The 23,644-nt window shown below is 38.3% G+C and overlaps 1 protein-coding gene across 2 annotated transcripts in view; it reads right to left on the bottom strand.

Moving 5' to 3' along the window:
• The window catches only part of slc43a1a (solute carrier family 43 member 1a), a 58,489-nt gene that overhangs the window by 29,830 nt on the left and 5,015 nt on the right, over positions 1–23,644 (bottom strand). Inside the window, exons 1-2 of one of the 2 annotated variants that reach the window (XM_088343610.1) lie at positions 14,748–14,978; positions 1–52 (exon numbers count right to left, since the gene is read on the bottom strand). The exon at positions 1–52 is cut by the window's left edge and continues 109 nt beyond it. In XM_088343610.1, the coding sequence (XP_088199736.1) occupies positions 1–45 (45 nt within the window). In that variant the 5' untranslated portion in view covers positions 46–52; positions 14,748–14,978. Of the gene's footprint in view, positions 53–14,747; positions 14,979–23,644 lie in introns of those variants that run through there. The other variant, XM_088343611.1, reaches the window with a different exon arrangement.

Genomic DNA, 23,644 nt, shown 5'->3' with positions numbered 1-23,644 from the left:
CATCCACCAGCGCCTCCTGTAGGCCTGGAGGAGAGCTGGCGCCATCGCTGCTCTGCAAAAGACACAAAATTAATTGTTAACTCAACGTCAAACACAGAGGATGCAGCTACATTGTAGTCCAGAGGTGGCAGTCACAAGTACAAAGTGGCATTCTTTAAATTCAGTAGGTCTTTCAGGATACGGCGACTAGAGGTTAACCGATTATCGGTCGGGCTGATTATCGGCACTGATATCTGGGAATTTGATGGATGTCTTTATCGGCATTTGTATATATTCGACGAGCTGTTTATTTAGGCTCAGATGCAGCTGAGCCTGTCTCTCTTTCTCTCTCTCTCCTGCCTTCTGTCTCAGTCGCTAGCCAGCCCACCTCATCTGATTGGACAAGCGACCGGGGGCGGAGCCACTGAAAGCTTTCCGGACTCCGCTGTCACAGACAGCAGACGTGTAGAAGGTTAACACAGAAGACTTCCTCAAAAATGTAAAAAAAAATAACATTCAATGTCTCTACATTTCACGACTATTACTAACTTTACAATGAGCAGGAGAATAAAGTTACAGCGAAATAAGCAGCGGCATGCCTGTAAATCAAGACTGCTGATAATTTTGAGATTTTAAAAAGTCTGTTATTAAATCATTTGTGTGATTAAGAGAGCGTAAAAAATGTAGTTAATTTGTTTTAAGGAAGCAGGTTTAGGTGGAGACTGATATATTAGCTCTTATCATAACATTGGTTCATTGAACAAGCATGTGTGTTTTTGATTGAGAGAGAGCATAAAAATCACCCATAAGTGGAAGGCTGAGTGATTAGCTATTACCATAACATAAATTCGTCAATCAGGCTCAAGAACAGGAGTGCCCACACCTTTCGATTCGCGAGCTCCATTGAAATTCCGATGCCCTTTTTTCAGTTGATGTAATTCATGTTAGTTGTATTGACACCTTTATCTGTTTCTAAATGTTTTAGGTACCTTTATACAGGTTGCTGCTAAGCCTAATTTTATTTCCTGCATTGTTAATTTTTGGTGAAAGATGAATCTTGTTAGTAGTGTTGAAATGTTATTTTATTAACTGTAAAGGGTTTTAAGAAGCTATTGAAGTTTTATTTAACTTTTTAACATATATTCTTTGTTTCTTTTTGAGTTATGAAAAATGTGCTACTCCAATTTTGAAGCTTTTACAGCAAACTAATATCGGCTCCAAATATCGTTTTTCGCCAATTATAGTCTGTATCGTATCGGCCTTGAAAAACTCATACCGGTCTATCCTTAATGTATACTACACATAAGTAGAACTTACTACATAGTATTTTGTTGTTTGGATGTTATCTGATGCTGAGGCCTCGAGCTTGTTAGCATAAGTTTCTATCCCCCACGTTAAAGCAACTTCACTACGCGATTCCCAACTCAGAACATGTCACTTTTTAAGTCGGTCAAAAGCATTTCTTTTGCTGGCCTTTCTGGAGAAACAACATTTTTGTCTGCACTTTCAGGGTTATAGCAAGACTTGACCCCGAGCTACATCACACTTGCTTACAAACACAGAAAGGGCGTTGAATAATAATTGAGTTGAATAAGTATAAATATGTATTAAAAAAACGGAAAAATGAGCCAAATTTGGACTCATTTTAATAATATTGATTGCTCTGAAGCAGAAGGCCTTTCATCTTTTAATCTTAGAGACTGCTGATCTTTTGCTTTTTGTTTTCCCTATTTTCTGTTATATTTGCGTGTTTTTAAATTGGTTAAAATAGAATAGTTAATCGTTTTTCTTTGCATTTTATCATTTATTTATAGCACTAAAGAGTTTATATTTTACATTTTTATATTTTGATTTTGCATTTTCAGGGATTTTGTGTTGTTGTTTTAATCTGTTTAAAAACAAAAACATTTTTGTATTTACATTTTTTGGTAGCTCTGTAAATATTTTACTATATATTTGATGTGTTTTTCGGGGATCCCTGCAAAACATATGGAATTACTAAATAATTTGGTGTATAATGTTTTATTATTTTTTATGTATAATTAAAAAATAGGATCTGAGGAGCTGTTTAGGAGCCAAAAGAGACGTGAGAGAGCCGGTGTTCTAAATAGAGCTGTCTTCTTGGGTACAACCAGTAAGGGGCGGTAACGCTTTACATGACAACACCATACTGACAAAGCAACCAAACAAGGCGTGTCGGTTTCATTTTTCAATCTTTTTTTCAATATTTATTCATTTAATGTTTAGTCTATAAGGTCAGACTGCCTAAAACATGACAATGGCAACAATTTCAAGCATTTCCAAGCACTTGCCCCAAAATTTGAGCATTGTCCCGACCTTGAAAACACAATATTAAAACTCAAACATTTTCAAAGATTTCAAGCACCCATACAAACCCTGTTTCTTGTTGTGTTATATCATAAAATAATATGAATTTTGAGATATTTTACAGAGAATAACAACAGTTTCTTCCCAATCGTTTTCTTTTTGTCCTAGTTTGACACCCTTGAATCTCTTTAACAAGCCAGGCGATGTTTGCAAGTGGAAACTTGGCTGCCGGTGAGGAAGAATGGGCCAGATAGGCCAGAATGGAGAGGCGTGTCATCTACGTAGATAGAAAGAGTCGGCGTGACGAATGACGTGGCGGAACAAACAATATCGGGTGGCCGAGAGGGAACATTTCTCCATACAGAGGACAGGTCATTCCAACCCGGGAACTACTGGTAACTGCCAACGCTGTCGTGACCACCTTGTTGTTGTTTTTTTTTTCTAAGTTGATACGTTCCGATGACATGCATTTCGTAGCCCCTTACTCTAACCTTGACCATCAAAACTGATTGTCCAACGCCAACTCCAAAACCTCACGAGCACAAAAATAGTCCCAAAAAGGTCATAAAAAACAGACGCGCACACACACACACACACACAAACTCCAACCAAAGTCTAACTTGCCTCTAAAATCACAATTGAACCCTAAAAAAAGAGGTTGAGTTACATTAGAGCTGTCAAAATGCCCGAAGAAGGACTATCCCTGAAATTAGTCCCAAGAAGGTCTCAGAAACCAGTACACACAAACGCAAGCACTAACCTTTACCTCGACCTAAGTCTAACTCAAACCTTCAAAGCCACGTTTCACCCTTCAAAAAGGGGCTTTGCCACGTTAGGACCACCAGAATGTCATGAAAAGGACCGGCCTTGATAGTAGTACCAAGAAGGTCTTAAAGAAATATGCACACTCAAACCCTTACTTAACCCAATTTACCTCAAAACTTCTCTCCAAAACTGGTTTTAAACGCTTAAAAGAGGTTTTGACCAAATTAGGACCACCAAACTGTCCAAAGAAGTACTGTCTGAAAAAATCGTCCCGGGAAGATCTCAAAGAACAGTACACTAACACACACGCACAAACCTTAACCTAACGCTAACCCAAATCTTAACACTAAATCAATGTTTTAACTCTTAACAAGGTGGTCCATACACAGGGTTGGGTAGGTTTACTTTAACTTGATTACCTTCAATTACTTTTGGATTACTCCAATACCAAATATGCTAATAAAGGACAAATGAAACTAAATATGAATAAAATTACTAAATTTTGTGCAGGCTTGGGGAGTAACGGAACACATGGAACGGCAAAAATGATGTTGGCAAGCTGTTTGGATTTATTTTCATTTTGTTTCTGTCGCATTTTATGTTAGTTTTGCCGGAGATCAAAGCCAGGAGAGAAAGCGTACCACGTGTTGTGAGTCATCATTTTATTCATATTTAGTTTATTTTGTCTTTTATCAGCATATTTGGTATTGGAGTCATCCAAAAGTAATTGAAAGTAATCAAGTTAAAGTAACCCTACCCAACCCTGAGGACTATTGCTGAAAATACTGCCAAAAGGGTTTTAAAAAACACACACAAACTTAAAAATGTCCTTAGAAGGTGTCAAAATGAGTACAGGCACACACAAATTAAAACTCAAACTCTAAACACGTGATTTAACCCTCAAATTTTTAGCCACATTAGGACAAACAAAGTGTCTTAAAAGTCCTGGAAATGGTTCCAGGAAGATTTCGTTTACAAGTACACAGGCACCGAGTCAACCCTAAACCTAACTTTTATCCTAAACGCAGCCAAGTCTAACTCAAACTTAAACTCTAAAACCAAGTTTTAGCCCTAATATGTTGTGTTTAGCAACAATAAAACTATAAAGTCCTTCCGTAAAAATGTCCTGGTTTCTAGCCACATTAGGATGACCTAATATGGACGATGATACACACTGGCACACAAGTATAAACCTACCACTTTACCTAACCCAATTATAACTCAAATGTATCTCCAAAAGCAAGTTTTAAACCTAAAACGGGTCTAGACACAGTATGTCCACCACAATGTCCTGGACAATTGGTCCCCACAATGATGATAAAAATAATTATATGTAACCTGAAACTTAAACCTCAAACCAAGTGTTAAACCCGAGAAAGGGGTTCTAGTCAACTTAGGACCTTTAAAAAGGGCTATCCCTAAAAATAGTCTCCCCACACAAACTTAAACCTTGAACTAACCCCAACCAAAGCCCAACTTAAACCTTAACTCAACAACTATCTTTTAACCATAAAGGGTCGGTTGAGCGACATTAAGACAAACCAAAATGTCTGGACATGGACTACTGGTCCCCACAATGAAAATAGGACCTTAGAACGGTCCTTAGAAAGTCTTAAAAGGGAGTACAGCCTCACCCCACTCCAATTGGACCATAAACCACGTTTCAACCTCAAGAAAGAGGCCAGGCCACATTACACTTATCCCAAAAGGAACTGTTGAAAGCCGATCACAGCTAAAGCATTTAAAAATGGTTCCAAGAACCTCTGACATACAAGTCCAAACAGACAAGTCTAGCCTTATCCAACGTCTAAACTCAAAATTTAACTCTACAACCAAGTTCTAACCTTAAAAATTGGTCTAGTCACATTAGGGCCATTAAAATGTCATAATATATGACAAAAGTCTTGAAAATTGTCCTCAAAAGGTCCCAAATATGGGCATGCAAAAACTCAACACTTGACAAAGTATTTGCCCCTTCTGGATTTCTTAGTTTTTTGCATATTTACCACTCACAAAAGTTTCAGACCACCAAACCAAAATCGCACAAAGACACCCCAAGGAAAGACTAAATGCAGTTTTGAAATGTTGATTCCATCTAATAAGGCAGAAAAAAATCACAACCTATCTGGCACTATTTTGACTCATCAGTGCATAGAATGTTTCTCCAAAAGTGAGGATAATCAAGATGCTTTTTGGCAAATGTGAGACGACTCTGTTCTCTTGTGACAGCAGTGGTTTTTGCTTAAAAACTCTTCCATGGATGCCATTTTTGACCAGTGTTTTATGGTCTTGGCAGAAACACACCAGCATGTCCACCTCTGAGTGACACAAAAAAAACTAAATGAAGGTTCTGGAGTGGCCAGGTCAAAATCTGGATGTAAATCAAGCAATTGAGATGCTGTGGTGTGACCTTAAGTAAGCAGTTCATGCTAGAAAACTCTCCACTATGGCTTATTTGAAACCATTTTGCAAAGAAGAGTGGGCCAAAATTACTCCACAGCGTTGATAAAGACTCATTACCAATTATTGTAATTATTGGGCCAGATAAGTTTGATTTTGTGACCTAATAAATAGAATCAACATTTCAAAACTGCATTTTGTGTTGGGTTGTCCCTGTGTGATATCAAAATTGCTTTGATGATCTGAAACATTTGTGAGTGATATACATGCAAAAAGGAGAAGAAATCAGGACAGGTGATAATAGGTTTTCATAGCACTGTAAGCTTGAATCTAACCCCAACCAGGTGGAACACAACCCCTAACTCTATAACACAGGTGTCAAACATGCGGCCCGCGGGCCATATCAGGCCCGCTAAGGGATTGAGTCCGGCCTGCGAGACAACACTCAGAGAAGCGCAAGAGAAAAACAAGCTGCAGGTTGAAATATGTCAAGTTGATGTCGCCAAAGAAAGGTGCCTCGAACAAAGACACTGTACTTGTATTTCTTTTTCTTTCTCTCTCTCTTTCTCTCTCTTTCTTTTCCACCCCTTTTCTCCCATTCTCTGTCTCTTTCATTCTCTGTGTCTCTCTTTTTCTCTTCCTTTGTCTCTTTCTCTCTCTGTGTCTTTTTAACTTATTTTTGTCTAACTTCCTTTTTTCCCTTTTCTCTCTTTCTCTCTTCCTACCCTTTGTGCTTTCTTTTCTCTTTTTCTGCCTTTCTATTTCTCTTTGGATTTCTTTCTTCCGCTCCCTTTCTTTCCCCCTCTCTTACAACTTCTCTTTTTATCTCTTTTGTTTGTCACGCTCTCTCCCTTTCTTTGTCCCGCCCTCTCTCTTTTTCCCTCCCTCTTTCTCTTACTTTTTTATCTCTTTTTTTTTAATCTACTAGTCTGGCCCCCGACAGAGTGTTTGTTCTATCGTGTGGACCCCGAGTTAATATGAGTTTGACACCCCTGCTCTAAAACCATGTTCCAACCTCAAAAGGACTATTTATTAGGACTGTAAGGATTATCCCTGAAAATGGTCCAAGAGGGTCTCAAAAACCAGTACACTCCCACACTGTTCTCAACCCCCAAGCCTGGAAAACATTCCGAAAGGAAACTGGAGTCCAAAAATATTTCCTTCTGCCAGGAGGACACAGAATGAATTCTTAGAACGGGAGGAACCAACTTGAGGACGCATGGAGCAAATCGTTATTGGCTAGCGTGTGCTAACATGAGCGATCATGAGGCTAGCGTGTAATGTGATTAGTTACAGTCCGGCAGGCCGCCATTGTGCTGGAAAGGGACTACCAAAAAGGGGGGAGCGGTTGTAAATGACACCCATGTCTTGCACACGAGTCACCGTGGTAATTTGATCAGTCTGTATCTCAATACCCCCGGAATACAGCGTCTACAGCTTAAGATGTTTTCTCTTTACAGTGTTTTTTACCCACGATACAACACAAACAAGACATCCCTGCCTGTTTGCCATTGGTCAACTGCATATAACATGCTGGAAGGTATAGGTTTACATCACAAAATCCTCAATATAATGAAATACGGTACTTTTGGCAGAACTCCCTCCCACAATGCCTTTCTTTCAATTTGTTTAATTCGTAATCTTGTGTGCATTGTCGAGACTTAAAGTCGCTGATAAAACTGTATTTTTTCTACTGTGTTTATCATGATGTTCCTTGCAGTGATGCTGAAGGGAGAAGCAAAACATGATCATCATGGAAACTAAGCTTGTGTCTATTGAAAAACACAAAGAAGGTACAGTCAAAGATTGGTACTGCTTTTAAAATTAAGAAGGTGATTAAAGCAATCTTTGCAAATCGAAGTTCTAAAATCTGTTTTAATTTGAATCTGCCATCTCTTCCCCCCTCTGCATTCACCCACTAACTCAACTGAACCAGTTCATGTCATGGCACACCAAAGGTAAATACAACTTTATTTTCAAATATGTACATAAAAATTGTACTTATTACATGCTATATTGTTTTAACAATCTAGTTTTAAAACACTTACAATTGAAGCAAAAATAATATATTAGGTCTCTGTTTTAAGCATTAAATTCGATATTTAGTGTTGTAGTATTATTTTAGTTGCATTTTTGTGTTGTACTATTACTGTAGTGGTATTCTTGTCATATTTTTGTGGTATTTTTGAAATATTTCCATCGTCATATTTTTGTAGTGTATGTGCAAATTATTTTCAGAATGAAAGCAAAATAGTATATTAAGTTTCTGTTTTAAGCACAAAACTTAGCAATTATCTCATCTCATCTCATTAGCTGCACCGCTTATCCTCAGTAGGGTCGCGGGGGTGCTGGAGCCCATCCCAGCAATCATCGGGCAGCTTCCTTTCATTTCACGCCAGACTGCTGCCTAACGTGCATGACTCCCCATTTCCCATAATGTGAGAACGTCATGCGCTTGGGTCCTGATCCTGTTCTGGTTCTTGACAAATAATGTAGAAGTATTTTCAGAACAGTATGTTTTTAGTATATTATGTAGTATTTTTGTAATGTTAATTGAGTTGTATTTCGGTTTTAATATTTCTGTAATAGTATTTTTGTATTTTAGTTGAATGTAGTAGTTTTTTGTAGAATTTTCATTGGATATTTTTATTTTCAGAATAAAAGCAAACTAAGATATTAGGTCCCTGTTTTTAAGCACTATTTTTTTTATTATTGTAAGTCTAGTATTTTTGTAATATTTCTGCTGTAGTTTTTTTTGTTGTAGACATGTGAAGTAACTCAAAAATAAACATTTCTTTATCAGTAGTACTTAATGCACTATTATAAATATTGTCTCCTGATCTAAATGAAGCTACTCACTCCTCTTCAACATAGTTCAGGAACCATAAGAATGCGCTAGATGGTTTCAAAGCACTACATTTGTCTGAAAGGAAACTTCCTCCACTGACCCAGAGTGTGAAAAACTCCAGGATGCCAATTTGGGACTAATTTGACACTCGATCTAAAATAGTTAATTGTCAAAATAGTAAACGGTAAGAGGATAATGGCGTGTGTTAAAAGACATCATGAAATTGCACACCCGCAGGGAAATTCCGGTGCTCGTAAGTTGCTAAATCGAGAATGCCACTTACACGCGTGTTTGTAGTATGTAGTCACCGTAATAATTATTGAGGAAAGGAGTGGCAGTCCATTCATTCATTTACTGGATGAAAACTTGTTTGCTATGCTAGGTAGGTAGCGACAAGCTAACGCGCTAGTAAGTGACAGTACACGTATCAAAACATAAACACAACACAGCTGTCTTTTCTGTGTTTTACTGTAAACTGCAAATCTTAGTGATGATTAAAGTCAACCAGGCGGATATGGTTTGGTTAAAGTGACAGTGTGTATATGAGGGCCCTGACGTGATGCGTTTAAGGCCTCGGGAATGCAAAAGGTTCATGGACAGTTGTCTAGGTGCGTCCCAGAATTGGAAGTGGCTACCTGAAATACACGTGCTAGCCAACCCAAAGAATGATGCAATGTTACACTGACTAGATAAATAGAGAGAGAGAGAGAGAGAGAGAGAGAGAGACAGAGAGGTAAACAGAGAGAGACAGACAGGTAAAGAAGCAGAAAGTGAGATAACTATAAAAAAAGAAATGAGAAAGTGGCAAAGTCAGATAGTGTGATAAAGGAAGAAAGCAATAGAAATAGATAAAAAGAGAAAGGGATAAACAGAGATACAAATAAAAGGGCAAGAGAGAGAAAGGGATAAGAGAAACAGAGATTAACAGTAAGGGAGAAAGTGAAAGAAGGAAATACATATAAAAAAGTGGGAGATAAAAAGTGGGGAAAAGGGTAATGATAAAGAAAGATAGAGAAAGAGAATGGGAAAATGTGAGAAAAATAGAGAGATAAACAAAAAGGGGATAAATGGAGATGAGAAGAAAGATGGAGAATGAGAAGAAAGGACAAAAATTAAGAAACATATGATGAACCGAACAGATGAACAGAGAGAGAAATTGAGGAAAAGAAAGAGACAATTTGAGATAAATATGAACAGAGACAGAATGAAAAAAAATGAAAAAAGAGAGAAAAAATAAGAAAAAAGGTAAACAAGATATGCAAAGAGAATGAGAAAAACACATGAAATAAAGAAAGAGAATGAGAAAAATAAAGAAGATAACAGAAATATACTGAGATAAATAAAGAAGGAAAAAGAAAGAGGGAATGTGAGACAAATTAGGAGATAAACAGAGAAATATCCATCAATTATCTGCACCGCTTATCCTCAGTAGGGTCGCAGGGGTGCTGGAGCCCATCCCAGCTATCTTGTGGCAGTGGGACACCCTGAACTGGTTGCCAGCCAGTCGCAGTGTACTGCGACAATGAATATGCTCCAAAAATACTATTACAGAAATACTACAACAAGAAAACTCCAGTAAAACTACCGAAACACAACAAAAATCCAACTGCAGAAAACTAGAAAATGAACTATTATTTTGTATTCATTGTGTTTCAAAACCAATTTGATGAAATGATTTAAATATAAAAAGAATAGAACACGAAGTCTTCATGGATATCGATCTACACAACAATGGGACATGTCTTCAGGACCGGCCCCGAGGCCAAATGTTTTAACCCAATGCAGCCCCCGACTCTAAATAGTTGCCCACCCCCATACAATTCGAATTGCTAATCATGCATGAGAATTTAGGTGGAAGGAAACCCCCCAAAACGCCTTCATCTGGTGAAAAAATGAAAGTTAGAGGTGGGGAACCTCTTCTTTTACCAACTTTGATGGGGGATGTTACATTTGGACAACATTGGTTAGGCCAGGGGTCTCCAACGTGGCACCCGTGGGCGCCAGGGTGACCCCAAAGGACAGGCGAGATGCCCACGAACCTGTTCTGAAAATAGCTCATCATTGTAATTTTCTATAGTCAATTTAACCCTACTTCCAACAATTAACCTGGTAATAACATAGTAATTGTCATGATTACTGATTAGCACACAGGTGTCAAACAGGCAGCCCGTGGGCCAGATCAGACCCACCAATGGTTTAAATCCGGCCCGCAAGACAACAGTGAGAGAAGCGCAAGAGGAAAATGAGATGTAGTTTTAAATATTTCCACCAGATGTCACCAAAGCCAGTTAACACTTGCAAAACAATTGTGGTAGTATTTCTCCATTTCTCTCTGACTCACTTCTTTTTTATTTATTTCTCCCTCTTTTTCTTTCTCCTGTTCACTCTCTCTTTCTCTATTTCTCTCTGACTAACTCTCTTTCTCTGTCTTGCTCTCTTTCTATTTTCTCTCTCTAATTTACACTTTATTACCTTTCTTTCTATTTTTCTCTTTCTTTCCCACCCTCTTTCTTTCCCTTTTTGACCTCTCTCTCTCTCTAACCTCACTTTGTCTCTTTTTCTCCTGCTGACTCTTTCTTTCTATCATTTCACTTCTCTTATACTTTTTATCTTTCTCTTTTATCACTTTCTTTTTATCTCTATATTCATTTCCCCCTTCTCCATTCACATCTCTATTTTGCTCTCTCTTTCTCTCACTGTTACTCCGTCTCCCTTGTTCTCCCTATCTGTTTATCGCTCTCTCTTTCCATCCCTCTCTTTCTCTGTCTTTTTCTCCCTCTCTCTTTCTCTTAAACTTACTCGTCCAGCCCCTGTGAGATGTTTTTATAGCATGTGTGGCCCCCAGCTAAAATGAGCTTGACACCCCTGGATTAGCATCACCTGTGCCCGCTCATTTAGCACCAGCTGCTGCAAACTACCTGATTGGTTCCCTGTCCCTTTTTTAAACCCAGTCCTTTCACTCTCCGGTTGTCAGTCCGTCAGCGAACCTTTGTTGTTACAAGGCAAGCATTTGGACCCTGATTCCCGTCTGTCCCGTTTTTGCACCTGTCCGTTCCTGATCTCCCCGTTTGTCTACGGCTACGACCCGTTTTTGATCCCGACCACGTCTGCTCTCCCGTCCCGGCCATTGACCGTTTTTTCCGTCCTTGACACCCCCATCCCCCGCTACGGGAGATCCACTTCCGTATTCGGAGCAGCTTGCTTCCCGTGTCCAGTGAGCACCAGATCGCGGGCGCTGCCCTTCCTCTTTCTATCAATAAACTTGTGGTTAACGCTACGCATTTGGGTCCTGATTCGGTTCTGGTCATGACAGTGCTTACTACATAGTAATATGTAGTAATAACATGGTAAGTTTGGAAATGTATATCAAAATGGGTGCCCGTTGCCCTGTTTTATAAGAAAATGTAGCTCCTAGCTTGAAAAAGTTTGAGATCCCTAGATTAGGCAACTTTCAGACCAAATAATGTCTAAAACGAACCAGATTTAGCCCAAAATCGGAGATCTGGTCTTGGGTGGAAATAGGCGATAATTGGAGTCGGGCCGCATTGGGTCCAAAAATGTGGAAAAAGGGACGATCCTGAAGCACTGTCCAATTTTTTTCATGTATGAATAAATATACATGCAGATACTTACAAGTTATATTTCTTTATAAATAGATTAATTTCATTTTGAAACACTTATAATTAAAGCAAACAAATGAGGTCCCTGTTTTAAGCACAAGATTTGATATTTAGTATTACTGTAGTTTTATTTTTGTAGTATTCCCATAGTAATATTTCCATTGTGGATTTTTTTTGTAGTATAGCTGTAGTATTTTTGTAGTTTTTTTTTGTAGTATTTGTGTCATAATATTTCTGTGGTCATACTGTGTATTGATCGTATTTCTGTTGCAGTTCTTTTATATTATAGTATTACTGGACTGGTATTTTTTAGTATCCTCACAGTAGTATTTTTGTATTATATCTGTAGTATTTACTCAGTAGATTTTTTGTAGTATTTTTGTATAGTTTTTGTACTATTCCCATAGCAATATGTCCATAGTGGATTTTTTGTAGTATATCTGTAGTAATTTTGTAGCGTAATTGTAGTTTTATGTTTGTAATATTTCTGTTGCAGTTCTTTTGTATTATAGTATTACTGTACTGGTATTTTCTAGTATCCTCGAAGTAGTATTTACACAGTAGATTTTTTTGTAGTAGATTTAGATAGTTTTTGTAGTATTACTGTACTTGTATTTTTATAGTATTTCCATAGTAATATTTCCATGGTGGATTTTTTTTTAGTATATCTGTAGTAATTTTGTAGCGTAATTGTAGTTTTATTTTTGTAAAATTTCTGTTGTAGTATTTTGATAGTATTTCTGTTGCAGTTCTTTTGTATTATAGTATTACTGTACTGGTATTTTCTAGTATCCTCACAGTAGTATTTACACAATAGATTTTTTGTAGTATATTTGGATAGTTTTTGTAGTATTACTGTAGTTGTATTTTTATAGTATTTCCATAGTAATATTTCCATGGTGGATTTTTTTGTGGTATATCTGTAGTAATTTTGCAGTATTACAGCAGTTTTATTTTTGTGGTATTTCTGTGGTAAAATTTCTATGGTAGTATTTTGATAGTATTTCTGCTGCAGTTCTTTTGTATTATAGTATTACTGTAGTGGTGTTTTGTATCCTCGTGGTAGTATTTTTGTATTACATGTGTAGTATTTAGACAGTAGAATTTGTTGTCGTATATTTGTATGATTTTTGTAGTATTACTTACTGTAGCTGTATTTTTCTATTGCTGTTGTATTCTGTCTTTAATAGTATTTTATAGTTGTCCTGTCGTAAAATTTGGGTTGTATTATTTTTGTATTACTGCAGTGGGATTTTGATAGTATTTTATAGCAGTATTTTTTTGTAGTGTTCTGAAATGTGTTGTACTATTGACATGGTAGAATATTTGTAGTATTTCCATGATGGAAATGTTGTAGTAATCCTGTAGATGTATTTTTGTGGTACTTAGACCAAAATATTTCTGGAGTACTATTTTACAGTATTTCAGTCATCATATTTCTGTTGTAGTATTTTTGGATCATAGTATTAATAAAGTTGTATTTTTGTAGTATTTCTGTAAAAGTTTTCCATAGTAGAGTTTTTGTAGTATTTCCATAGTAGTATTTTGTAGTATTTATTTAATAATTTTGTAATACGACTGTGTTTGTACTTTTGTAGTATTTCTGTTCTAAAATTTCTTTAGTAGTATACTTGTATTATATTATTACTGTAGTAGTATTTGCTGTAGTATTTTTTACTTTTCACAATGAAAGAAAACTAATAGATTTTTCCACGTTTTAAGTACTAAATTTGACATTTAGTTTTGTAGTAATGAATTTATCTTTCTGTAGTAGTATTTTAGTTGTAGGGACAAAAACATGCTTTTATTAGTGGTACTATATATCCTATTGTATATGTTGTCATTGTATTATGATGATTTCGTTTGGTGTGCCGGCTGAAAAAGCCTAGTGGGCTGCATATTGACCGCGGGCCGTAGTTTGCCCATTAGTTACTAAAGAATTACAACTCTTGTAGTATTACGTAAGGACTTTCAAGTACTTTAGTAAGCGCTCCCATTCGGGGAAGGTTCTGACCTGGACCACTGGAGTTTGTGGGCCGCCACGGGACACCAAAAACTTTCTTTTTTCTTTTACCGAGAAAATAAACTTTACTCCACCATGTCGACCCGACAGCTGTTTCACCGCAGGTTCGGTTAGAGATTCGAACCCTAGTCCCAGTCTGCTGCAGCGTTCACGTGCATCGCAATTTAATGCAATGGCGCCATATATAGAAATGGCATTGACTTGAGGTGTTTCCCTCCCGAAATAAAAGTCTTAATAAGAGTTACGACTTTTAAAAAGGGAACTTCAGACATTTATTCGATTCGTTTAAAATAGTTAATAAATGCGTAATTTTGCATTTATTAAAGACGGGGACTTTTAAATACCGCATGGTTTTGGATTGTCCTCGAAGTCAGTGAAAGCAACATTTTTTATCTTCAATTCAATCGCTTGCTCTCACTTTTTTCTGCTTTTGTCGCAAAATTTGATAAAAAGACTACGCTTAGTTAAAGTAAAATATATCAATCATAACTATAGCAAAAAAAACATTATTTAAAGCGTTTACATTGACTCGAAAGTTTCCGATGACATTAAACACCCCCCCTCCACATGGTCACTTCCTAAACAGGCAACTTGATACATTTTGAGCTTCTTTCTATTTGTTAAGCCTTTAAAACTTAATTTCACTTCGTCCTCATCAATAACATTATTATTTAAGGATAATTATTTCATAAATATTAAAAATGCCACGTTTGGCGAAATGGTACGTTCAGGTCTCCACTGAGAACACCTTTCACAATTGAAGAGGGAGGAAAAAATGACTTACTGTAAATTGAGTCGCTTGTTCCTGAGAAAAAAAACTGTTTTTTTAATTCAATTTGAGTGTCTTTTTTTAGTTAAATAGTGGAAAGAAAGACTAAGTAGCTGCCCTCACAAGAATACCCCTCCAAGTGATAAAGTTCCCCCCTTAGTCTGGCCGCTTTCTTCCCTGTTTCAATTGCTTGAAGAGTCCACGCTTCTTTTGTCTGCTTGTTCATTTCCAGTGACGAGCGAGCGAGCGCCCCCCTCCTTCTTTCGCCTAATTTGACTTGTAATGCCCTCCTTCTTTGTCGCCGTTAAAGGGGTGGAGAGAAGTCGCCACCCTGCAGAAACTTCTCTCACTTTTCCTTTTTTTCGTGAACGCTCCACTAAAAAAGCGCCCATTCATCTATCAAGCATGGCTCTCTTCCCTTTTCTTAAATACAAATTTAATCAAAACACACACAACGTTAAGAATGTTGAAACGTTATTTCGATGCAGGAATACGTTAAAACACAAATTAGTGCACTCACTGATCAAAACACGGGATAGATTTTAGATTCAGTGCACCTAGAGCACATGTGTCAAACTCCCGGCCCGCGGGCCACACACGGCCCGCTAGACCGCTTAACATCCGCTTAACATCATTGTTATTAATTGTTCTCCATCTCGTTCAAAACTTGAGTCATAAATCCTGTACAGCTACACACAAAGCGAAACCAAGACCGATCCATAAAGCGGTACCTTTGATAATATATAGGGCACGTTTTCACTTCATTTACAGTCAAGGTGCCACAAACAAAAAAAACTCGTTTTGGCTGTACAATGCTAAAGAATCCTTTATATAAAAGCTCACTTTATAATCTGTGTTCAGTGTTCAGATACTTTTTCGATGAATCCACGAAACAAATTGTAAATACGCCAAAGCAACGGAAGAGAATTTAAAGTTATTTGATTGGGTGAGTGGGAGGGATGGGTGGAGCTATGCAAAAAGTGCAAGCACTCCCTCCCATCTCTCGCCCTACTCCGTCTGCGCCAAAGGTAAGCACATCAGGCTCCCTGTTTGCAGAATGTTGTGACGTTTTTACAAAATAACTGCTTGCATCTGGTTTTGAAACCAATATGTATGAAAAAAAGGGTAAAAATGAGTTTAACCGATCTTGAGTAATTGCAAGAAAGACAGGAACTTTTGACAGGAGATATATTAAGGAGAGCAAAATCTTTTGGGATATTTAAGTTTTTTTTTAAATATATACATTGACATCGGAGCAAAGGAATTTGAATGTTACTTTAATGTTAAGTTGTTTAAGTTCTAAGTTGTATGATTTAACAAGCTATTTTTATTTACAGCAAAATAATAAATACTGTATAAGTGATTTAAGGTTTGAATTTAAGATTTTTGTCGGTTTTTATTCATATTTATGTTCCAAAAACATTAATAATAATAATAATAATAATAATAATAATTTCCTTGTATTGTCATTCTGTGTAACAATGTACACAGAACGAAATGTCGATTGCACCTGACCCGTTGTAGCGAGCCGATGCAGCCGCAGCCAACAGAGGGCGCCGCCGACCACTTTTTAAGTCTTAGGAATGACTCGGCCGGGGCGCGAACCACCGACCTCCCAGTCTCAAAGCGGGCGCCTTACCATCTAAGTTTAAGTGTGTTCAATAAATGTTTATCCTGGTTGGCCCGCGACCTTAAGTGTGTTTTGAATTTTGGCCCCTTGTGCAATTGAGTTTGACATCCCTGACCTAGAGTGTCTGTCTGGTTAAAACCCCTTTTTTTCCATTTCACTCAAAGTGACATGACATGTAAGATTGAATTATGATATAGTTTTAATTAAAACAGTGAGCTTATTGGTTTTTATGAATTGGGTGTTTGTTTTATGGCAGGCGTCGGCAACATATGACACGCGTGCCACTGCTGAGAGGTGTTAACCAGTGGCACGTGAGCGCACGGCTAAATAATAATGGTTATATTTTAAAAATGTGCATTTTACCTGAAATTTTGACAATTTAGACCACAGGTGTCAAACAGCAAGGTCGCGGGCCAGATCAGGCCCGCTAAAGGATTGAATCCGGCCCGCGAGACAACACTCAGAGAAGCGCAAGGGAAAAACAAGCTGCAGGTTGAAATATGTCAACTTGATGTTGCCAAAGCCAGGTGCCTCTCACAAAGACACTGTACTTGTATTTATTTTTCTCTCTCTCTTTCTTTTCCACCCCTTTTCTCCCACTCTGTCTCTGTCACTCTACGTGTCTCTCTTTTTCTCTTCCTTTGTTGCTCTTTGTCTCTTTCTCTCTCTGTGTCTTTTAACCTCTTTGGCTCTAACTTTCTTTTTTCTCTTTCTCTCTTCCTACCCTTTGCGCTTTCTTTTCTCTTTTTTCTCCTTCCGTCTTTCTATTTCTCTTTGGATTTCTTTCTTCCTCTCCCTTTCTTTTCCCCTCTCTCACAAATTTTTACCTTTTGTTTCTGACGCTCTCTGCCTCTCTCTCTTTCTTTGTCCCGCCATCTCTCCTTTTATTCCCTCTTTATCTTATTATTATTATTTATCTCTCTTTTTCTTTCTCTTTAATCTACTCGTCCGGCCCGCGACAAAATGTTTGTTCTATGTTGTGGCCCCCAAGTTAAAATGAGTTTGACACCCCTGATTTAGACATTATCAGTTGCACGCCGTGTTATTTAGAGGCTTTACGTTAGCGCCCCTCCTCTTCTGCTTCGTGTGTCAGTGTGTGTTTGCGCAGCGCCTCGCAGAGGAGAGATCCGTGTTTTAACCCAGCCAACGAAAAACACACGCACGCGATAAATGAACGAATCATGACGGCTCCTCGAGCAAAAACATCGCATTCTTTCCAGCCAGCGTGGACAGACGAATGAGGCTTTTGTGCAAAAAATGACCATGCTGTTATGTGCATTATGCCTCGAGTGGGTTGTCCCTCGCACTGCAAGTGTTAAACGTCATTACAAGACGAAACATGAACATGTATTCAAGGCGGAGACATTAAAACGCGCTGTGTCCAGGTACGGCAAACAAACACAGACCCTGAAGACCTTTCTCACTGCTAAACACACCAGCACTGAAGCAAGCTATCACATTGCTCACTGCATAGCAAAGCACAGAAAACCATATACTGATGGCGAATATTTTCAAGAAGCGTTCGCGTGTTCGTGTATGCGTATGTGGCTTCTGCTTTGCTGCTGTTATTTCAAGTTTTGATATTTTCTGCAACAAGATATCATTGATAAATGGTATGGTAGCTGTCCATAGCACTTGTTTTTGATTGGAGAAATTTGTATATTTTTCACATAGTGGAATCTCTAAGTCGCCGCCAGGTTTGTCTGTTGTGTTGTGGCACTGGTTTTCGTTTTCTCTTGACAACAGTGCCATCTAGTGGTAAAATATTACACACTGGGGCTTTAAGGCTGTTTTACTAATTTAAACTTTTTTATTAATTTAATATGGCACCGTTGAGCTTCCACAAAAACTTACCCTCACTGTAGTACCAGAGCTCTCTTTTCATCTCTCTTTTTCTATTTCCCTTCTTTTTTCATCCATTTCCTTGCTTTCTCTTCCTTTTTCTTTTTTCATTTTCGCTAATGTTTCCTTGTTTTCTTTTCTTTTTCCCCCTGCTTTTTCCTTTCTTTAATCTCTTTTTCTCTTGCTTTTTTGTCTTCTTATTTTTCTTTTTTTAAACAGTAGTAATGTGTGGTTTGGTCCCCTCCATAGTTTGTATTCTTAGTTGTGATTTTTAGCAAGCATTTTCGGCTGCACGATTCCATACAGAAACATCTAGTAGTCAAATAATACACGGTGTCCCTTTAACTTTCATATTAAGTCGGGGGCCTCGAACCATCATCCCGAGGGTTGCGAGTTGGAGACCCCTGGGCTAGAACAACTACCCAATATTGCAACTACAACCAAACATGAAAATAGGAAGACCTGAAATTTGGTGACAGTAGTTTTTCCATCCATAGTGCAGTGGTTAGCACATTTGCCTGTCACGCGAACAGTCCCCAATTCGAGACCGGGTGGAAAGATATATTAGCCTGGAGATGGGCGCTACCAGGCTGTACTCGCCCAAGACACACCACAGGGAATGGGGCCCCTACTTACGGTGTGTTTAAGGGATCTAACCAAAATAATTGGTATTGGATAATGTACAGAAACAGAATAAAGAAATTTACGAAGGATTTTCAGAATTTAAAAACATCGACACTACTCCACCACAAGTTCAAATAAACTATATAATGTTAAAACATGAACTAGATCAAAATGAACAAAACATGAAAGAAGAAGATGCATGTTTTATTCACTGTAAAGGAAGCGTATCAGATAGCGTACAGGGACTACTAGGATTTTCAGAATTCAAGCCATTGAAACTACTCTAAAACAGACTCAACTACGCATCCCTGCTACATCGTGTTGGACTACTAACTAGAGCTAAAGGAACAAAACAGGAATTGAAGATGTAGGAGTTATTGAAATACCAACCGGTTCTAACTGAACAGAACACGAAAACACAAGGACGTAGGTAGCATACTCACACAAAGATAGAACAACTACATCATGTTCCAACCGCAAGTATTTTAGCCTTGCATGTTTTGTTAATCTAGATCTATTTAGTCTTTCAACACAATTTAGCAGGGCTGCATCGTCGAATCTGCGTTAGCGTAGCTTTGTTGCCTTTAAAATCTGAGGATCCTGGTTAACTTTCTTGTTCTTTTTATGGACACGACCCAATACAATTCCTTTTCTGTGAATTAAGCCGTTACTCTTTCTTTCAGGTTTTGTCAGTTTATATCTAGTTCGTGTTTCGACCTGATTTAGCAGCAATGCATAGTCAAGCCTGTGTTGAAATAATTCCAATTTCTGTATTCTGAAAATCCTAGTAGACTCTCTTGTTTGCTGTACACTGCTTCCTTTTTATTAAATAATTTCTGTGTCTTCTTTCTTGCATGTTTTGTTCCTTTACATCTATTTAGTGTTTCAACATGATGTAGCAGGGATGCAATGTCGAGCCTGCCTTCGCGTAGCTTTGTTGTCTTTAAATTCTGAGGATCCTGGTTAAGTTCCTTGATTTTTTTCTGTACATGAACCGATACATTTCATTTTATGTGAATAAATCCTGTACTCTTTCACGTTTTGTCCGTTTTGATCAATTTAGTGTTTTAACTTGATGTAGCAGGGGTATGCGTAGTTGAGTCTGCATTAGCGAAGCTTTGTTATCTGTGCTCTCTGAGGATCCTGGTTAACTTTCTTGTTCTTTTTCTGTACACTATCTGATACAATTCCTTTGCTGTAAAAAATCCTGTACCCTACCCTTCACATTTTGTTCCTGTAGTTCAATTTAGTGATGTAGCCAGGGATATGTCGTCATGCCTGCATTAGCGGAGCTTTGTTGTCTGTAATTTCTGAGGATCTTGGATAACGTTCTTGTTCTTTTTTTGTACGATATTCGATACAATTCCTTTGCTGTAAATTAATGCTATATCTTCCTTTCACATTTTGTTCCTTTAGATCAATTTAGTGATGTAGCAGAGATATGCCGTCATGCCTGTGTTAGCGTAGCTTTGATGTCTGTTATTTCTGATAATCTTTGTAAATTTCCTTGTTCTGTTTCTGTACACTATCCAATACTGGTATTTTCCTGTAAATAAATCATTTTCTGAAATCCTTTCTCCCTATCTGCAGACGTCAAAAAACAGCGTTCTGTCTTTCATGTTCTTGTCGAGTATAAAAATGAAGTTGTGAAAGCCGTGGCAGGTTGCAGGCCAGCAAAGTCAATATGTTTAGTCACACATTCTGCAGAGGCCTCTTGTGCAATCTTCACTCAAGCTAGGCTACTTTGCTCTTTGTGTTGTTCTATTTTCAGTGCTTAACTCATTTAGCTTGGTCAAAACACTTTCTAAAATATGACACTGTAAAATAATTCTTGAATGATTCACATTTCACTGATATTTGAAGCCCTCTCATGGTTTGTAAAGGCGCTTGAAATCCTTGAAAATGCATGAATTTGAATGCTGTGTGCGCATTTTGTGTGAAGTGCTTGTAAATGCTTGAAATTGATGCCTTTTTTATTTCCAAAAAAGGCCAACACTTCTCTCTGGTGGTTTGGTCTTGCTTTTGTGTTCCCTCAATTATGATTAACGAAAACTGCCATCATTTTGTATGGAATTGTCCTATGAAACGCCATTGCCCCCTACAGGACAGGTGAATGCTACACCTAAACAGGATACTATGTCCACATAGATGTATGTGTATTAGGGCTAGCATTCTGTATCTATTATGGGCCATGCAGAAAAATTAAGCTAGCATTTTTTCATGGTTCAGCGCTATCTACCTATCTATCTATCTAGCTATCTAGACATCTATCTATCTATCTATCTATCTAGACATCTATTTAGACATCTAGCTATCTCTACCCTCTCTCTCTTTCTCTTTATACATCTACTGTATCTACCTCTCCCACCCTCCCTCTCTCTTTCTACCTCTCCATCTCTCACCTCTTTTACGTGTCAGAGATTTTGAAAAGGGGCCCCTCTAATCAAAGTTATTACCGGTACACTCCTAAAATAAAAGCCTAATTCTCACGGAAAGCTCATAAAATTCCTGCGCCCTGCTGGGTAGTGCTGCTATGTGTCCACCTTGCACTTTTTTGCCCCTATCTTTTTTTTCTGCTCCCAGGGTAGACGTAAGAATTCAGGGGCCCCTAAATTCTTTATCAAATAATCCTGTCGGAATTCCCTCTCCAGCTGTGGACACCTGAGAAGGTCTCTTGTGGCCCCGCCTACTTTCCGCCCTGGTCCAATCGAGTCGGGACTAATCATCTTAGTTTACGGTGATCCTCTTTTTGATTTAGGAAGTGTGGCGGTCACATAAATTCTGCAAATTTTGCTCAGCAATGATGAACGTTACGGGTGCTTGAAATCCTTGAATTTAAATGTTGTGTTTTCAAGGTCAGATCAACGCTTGAATTTTGGGTGATGTGTTTGAAAATGCTTGAAATGATTTCCATTGTCGTGTCTCCTGGCGTTCTGACTAGATAGACCACACGTTTAACTCAAGACTTTTCTTTTTAAATCAGTAAAAATGACGCCGATAGTGGCTCCAGTCGTTGTTATTGAGTTATGTAAAGCGTTATTGCCCCCTACTGTCACATCCAAGAGGACAGGTTTATTAGACTAGTCGTGGGGATACCGGCTCTTTTTGGGAAGCGGCCTTTCCAGCTCGACTCACTGAAAACAGCCAACTGTTTTGGCTCCCTAACGATTTCTTCGTTTATTTTTGTTTTAGTCATATATTATCAATAAGAATAGAAAACATGATCCACAAATTTATCAAGTAATTAGTAATTTCATGTTTTGCAGCGGACCCCTGAAAAACACATGAAATATAAATTAGATTATTCGATTCGCAGCCGAGTGTGAAGCGGGATGAGGATCAGCATCTCCAAGTCCGAGACCATGGTACTCAGTCGGAAAAGGGTGGCATGCTCCCTCCGGGTTGGGGAAGAGATCTTGCCCCAAGTGGAGGAGTTTAAGTATCTTGGGGTCTTGTTCACGAGTGAGGGTAGGATGGAACGGGAGATCGACAGACGGGTCAGTGCAGCGTCTGCCGTCATTCGGACCCTGTACCGGTCCGTCGTGGGAGAGAGGGAGCTGAGCCGAAAGGCAAAGCTCTCGATCTACCGGTCGATCTCCGTTCCTACCCTCACCTATGGTCATGACCGAAAGAACACGATCCCGGATACAATTGGCCGAAATGAGTTTCCTCCGCAGGGTGTCTGGGTTCTCCCTTAGAGATAAGGTGAAAATCTCAGTCATCCGGGAGGGACTCTGTGTGGAGCCACTGCTCCTTTGCATTGATAGGAGCCAGTTGAGGTGGCTCGGGCATCTGATAAGAATGCCTCCTGGACGCCTCCCTCGGGACACACTGGAGAGACTATGTCTCTCGGCTGGCTTGGGAACGCCTCGGGATCCTGTCGGATGAGCTAGAGGAGGTGGCTGGGGATAGGGACGTCTGGGCTTCCCTTTTAAGGCTGCTGCCCCCGCGTCCCGACCTCGGATAAGCGGAAGATAATGGATGGATGGACAAGTCTGGTTGGTGGGTTGCATCCCTTAACTACCAGGGTAGTAGGGACACCATTTCCTGTGGTGGGTCGTGGACAAGTACAGCCTGGTGACACCCATCCCTCTTCAGGCCAGCTCTACAAATTCAAATTGGAATTGTTTCGACCGCGACGATAATGTAAGTTCAACATTGACCAGCAGGTGTTGCTCGAGAACTAGAATTCTTCTACAAAAATACTGCTGTATTATGGAAATGCTATACGAATACTACAAATTTACCACAAAACTAAATATCAAGTTTAGTGCTTCAAAACAGGGACCAAATACATTACTTTGCTTTTATCATGAAAAGAAACTATTTCTATAGAAATATTATAATAGAAATACTGTGAAAGAAATATTGCAAGAGAAATACTCCAAAGACACCACTACAGTACTACTACAAAAAAAAAATACTACGACAGAAATATTCCGACAGAAATGCTACAGATATAATACTACAGAAATACTACAAAAATACTAGGTTGCAGATATTCTACAACACGTGTACTATGGAAATGCTACAGAAATACTATAGAAATATGACAATAAAAATACTACCATAGAAATAGTACAAACCAAATACTTCAGAAATACTACAAAAATAAAACTACAAAAATAAAACTACAAATATGGTCCAGATATACTACAAAAATAAAACTACAAAAATAAAACTACAAATATGGTCCAGAAATACTACAAAAATGTTATAAAACAAAAATTTAAGACCAATACTACAAAACTCAAGTAAAGAACTCAAAACACGGACCTCCTATATTGTTTTGCTTTTATTGTGAAAGTTTCAAAAC

The sequence above is a fragment of the Urocampus carinirostris genome, chromosome 9, assembly GCF_059441175.1.
Source record: "Urocampus carinirostris isolate Australia breed hairy pipefish chromosome 9, RoL_Ucar_1.0, whole genome shotgun sequence".
NCBI classification, from domain to species: Eukaryota; Metazoa; Chordata; class Actinopteri; order Syngnathiformes; family Syngnathidae; genus Urocampus; species Urocampus carinirostris.
This window is presented reverse-complemented; position numbering and strand designations above follow the sequence as displayed.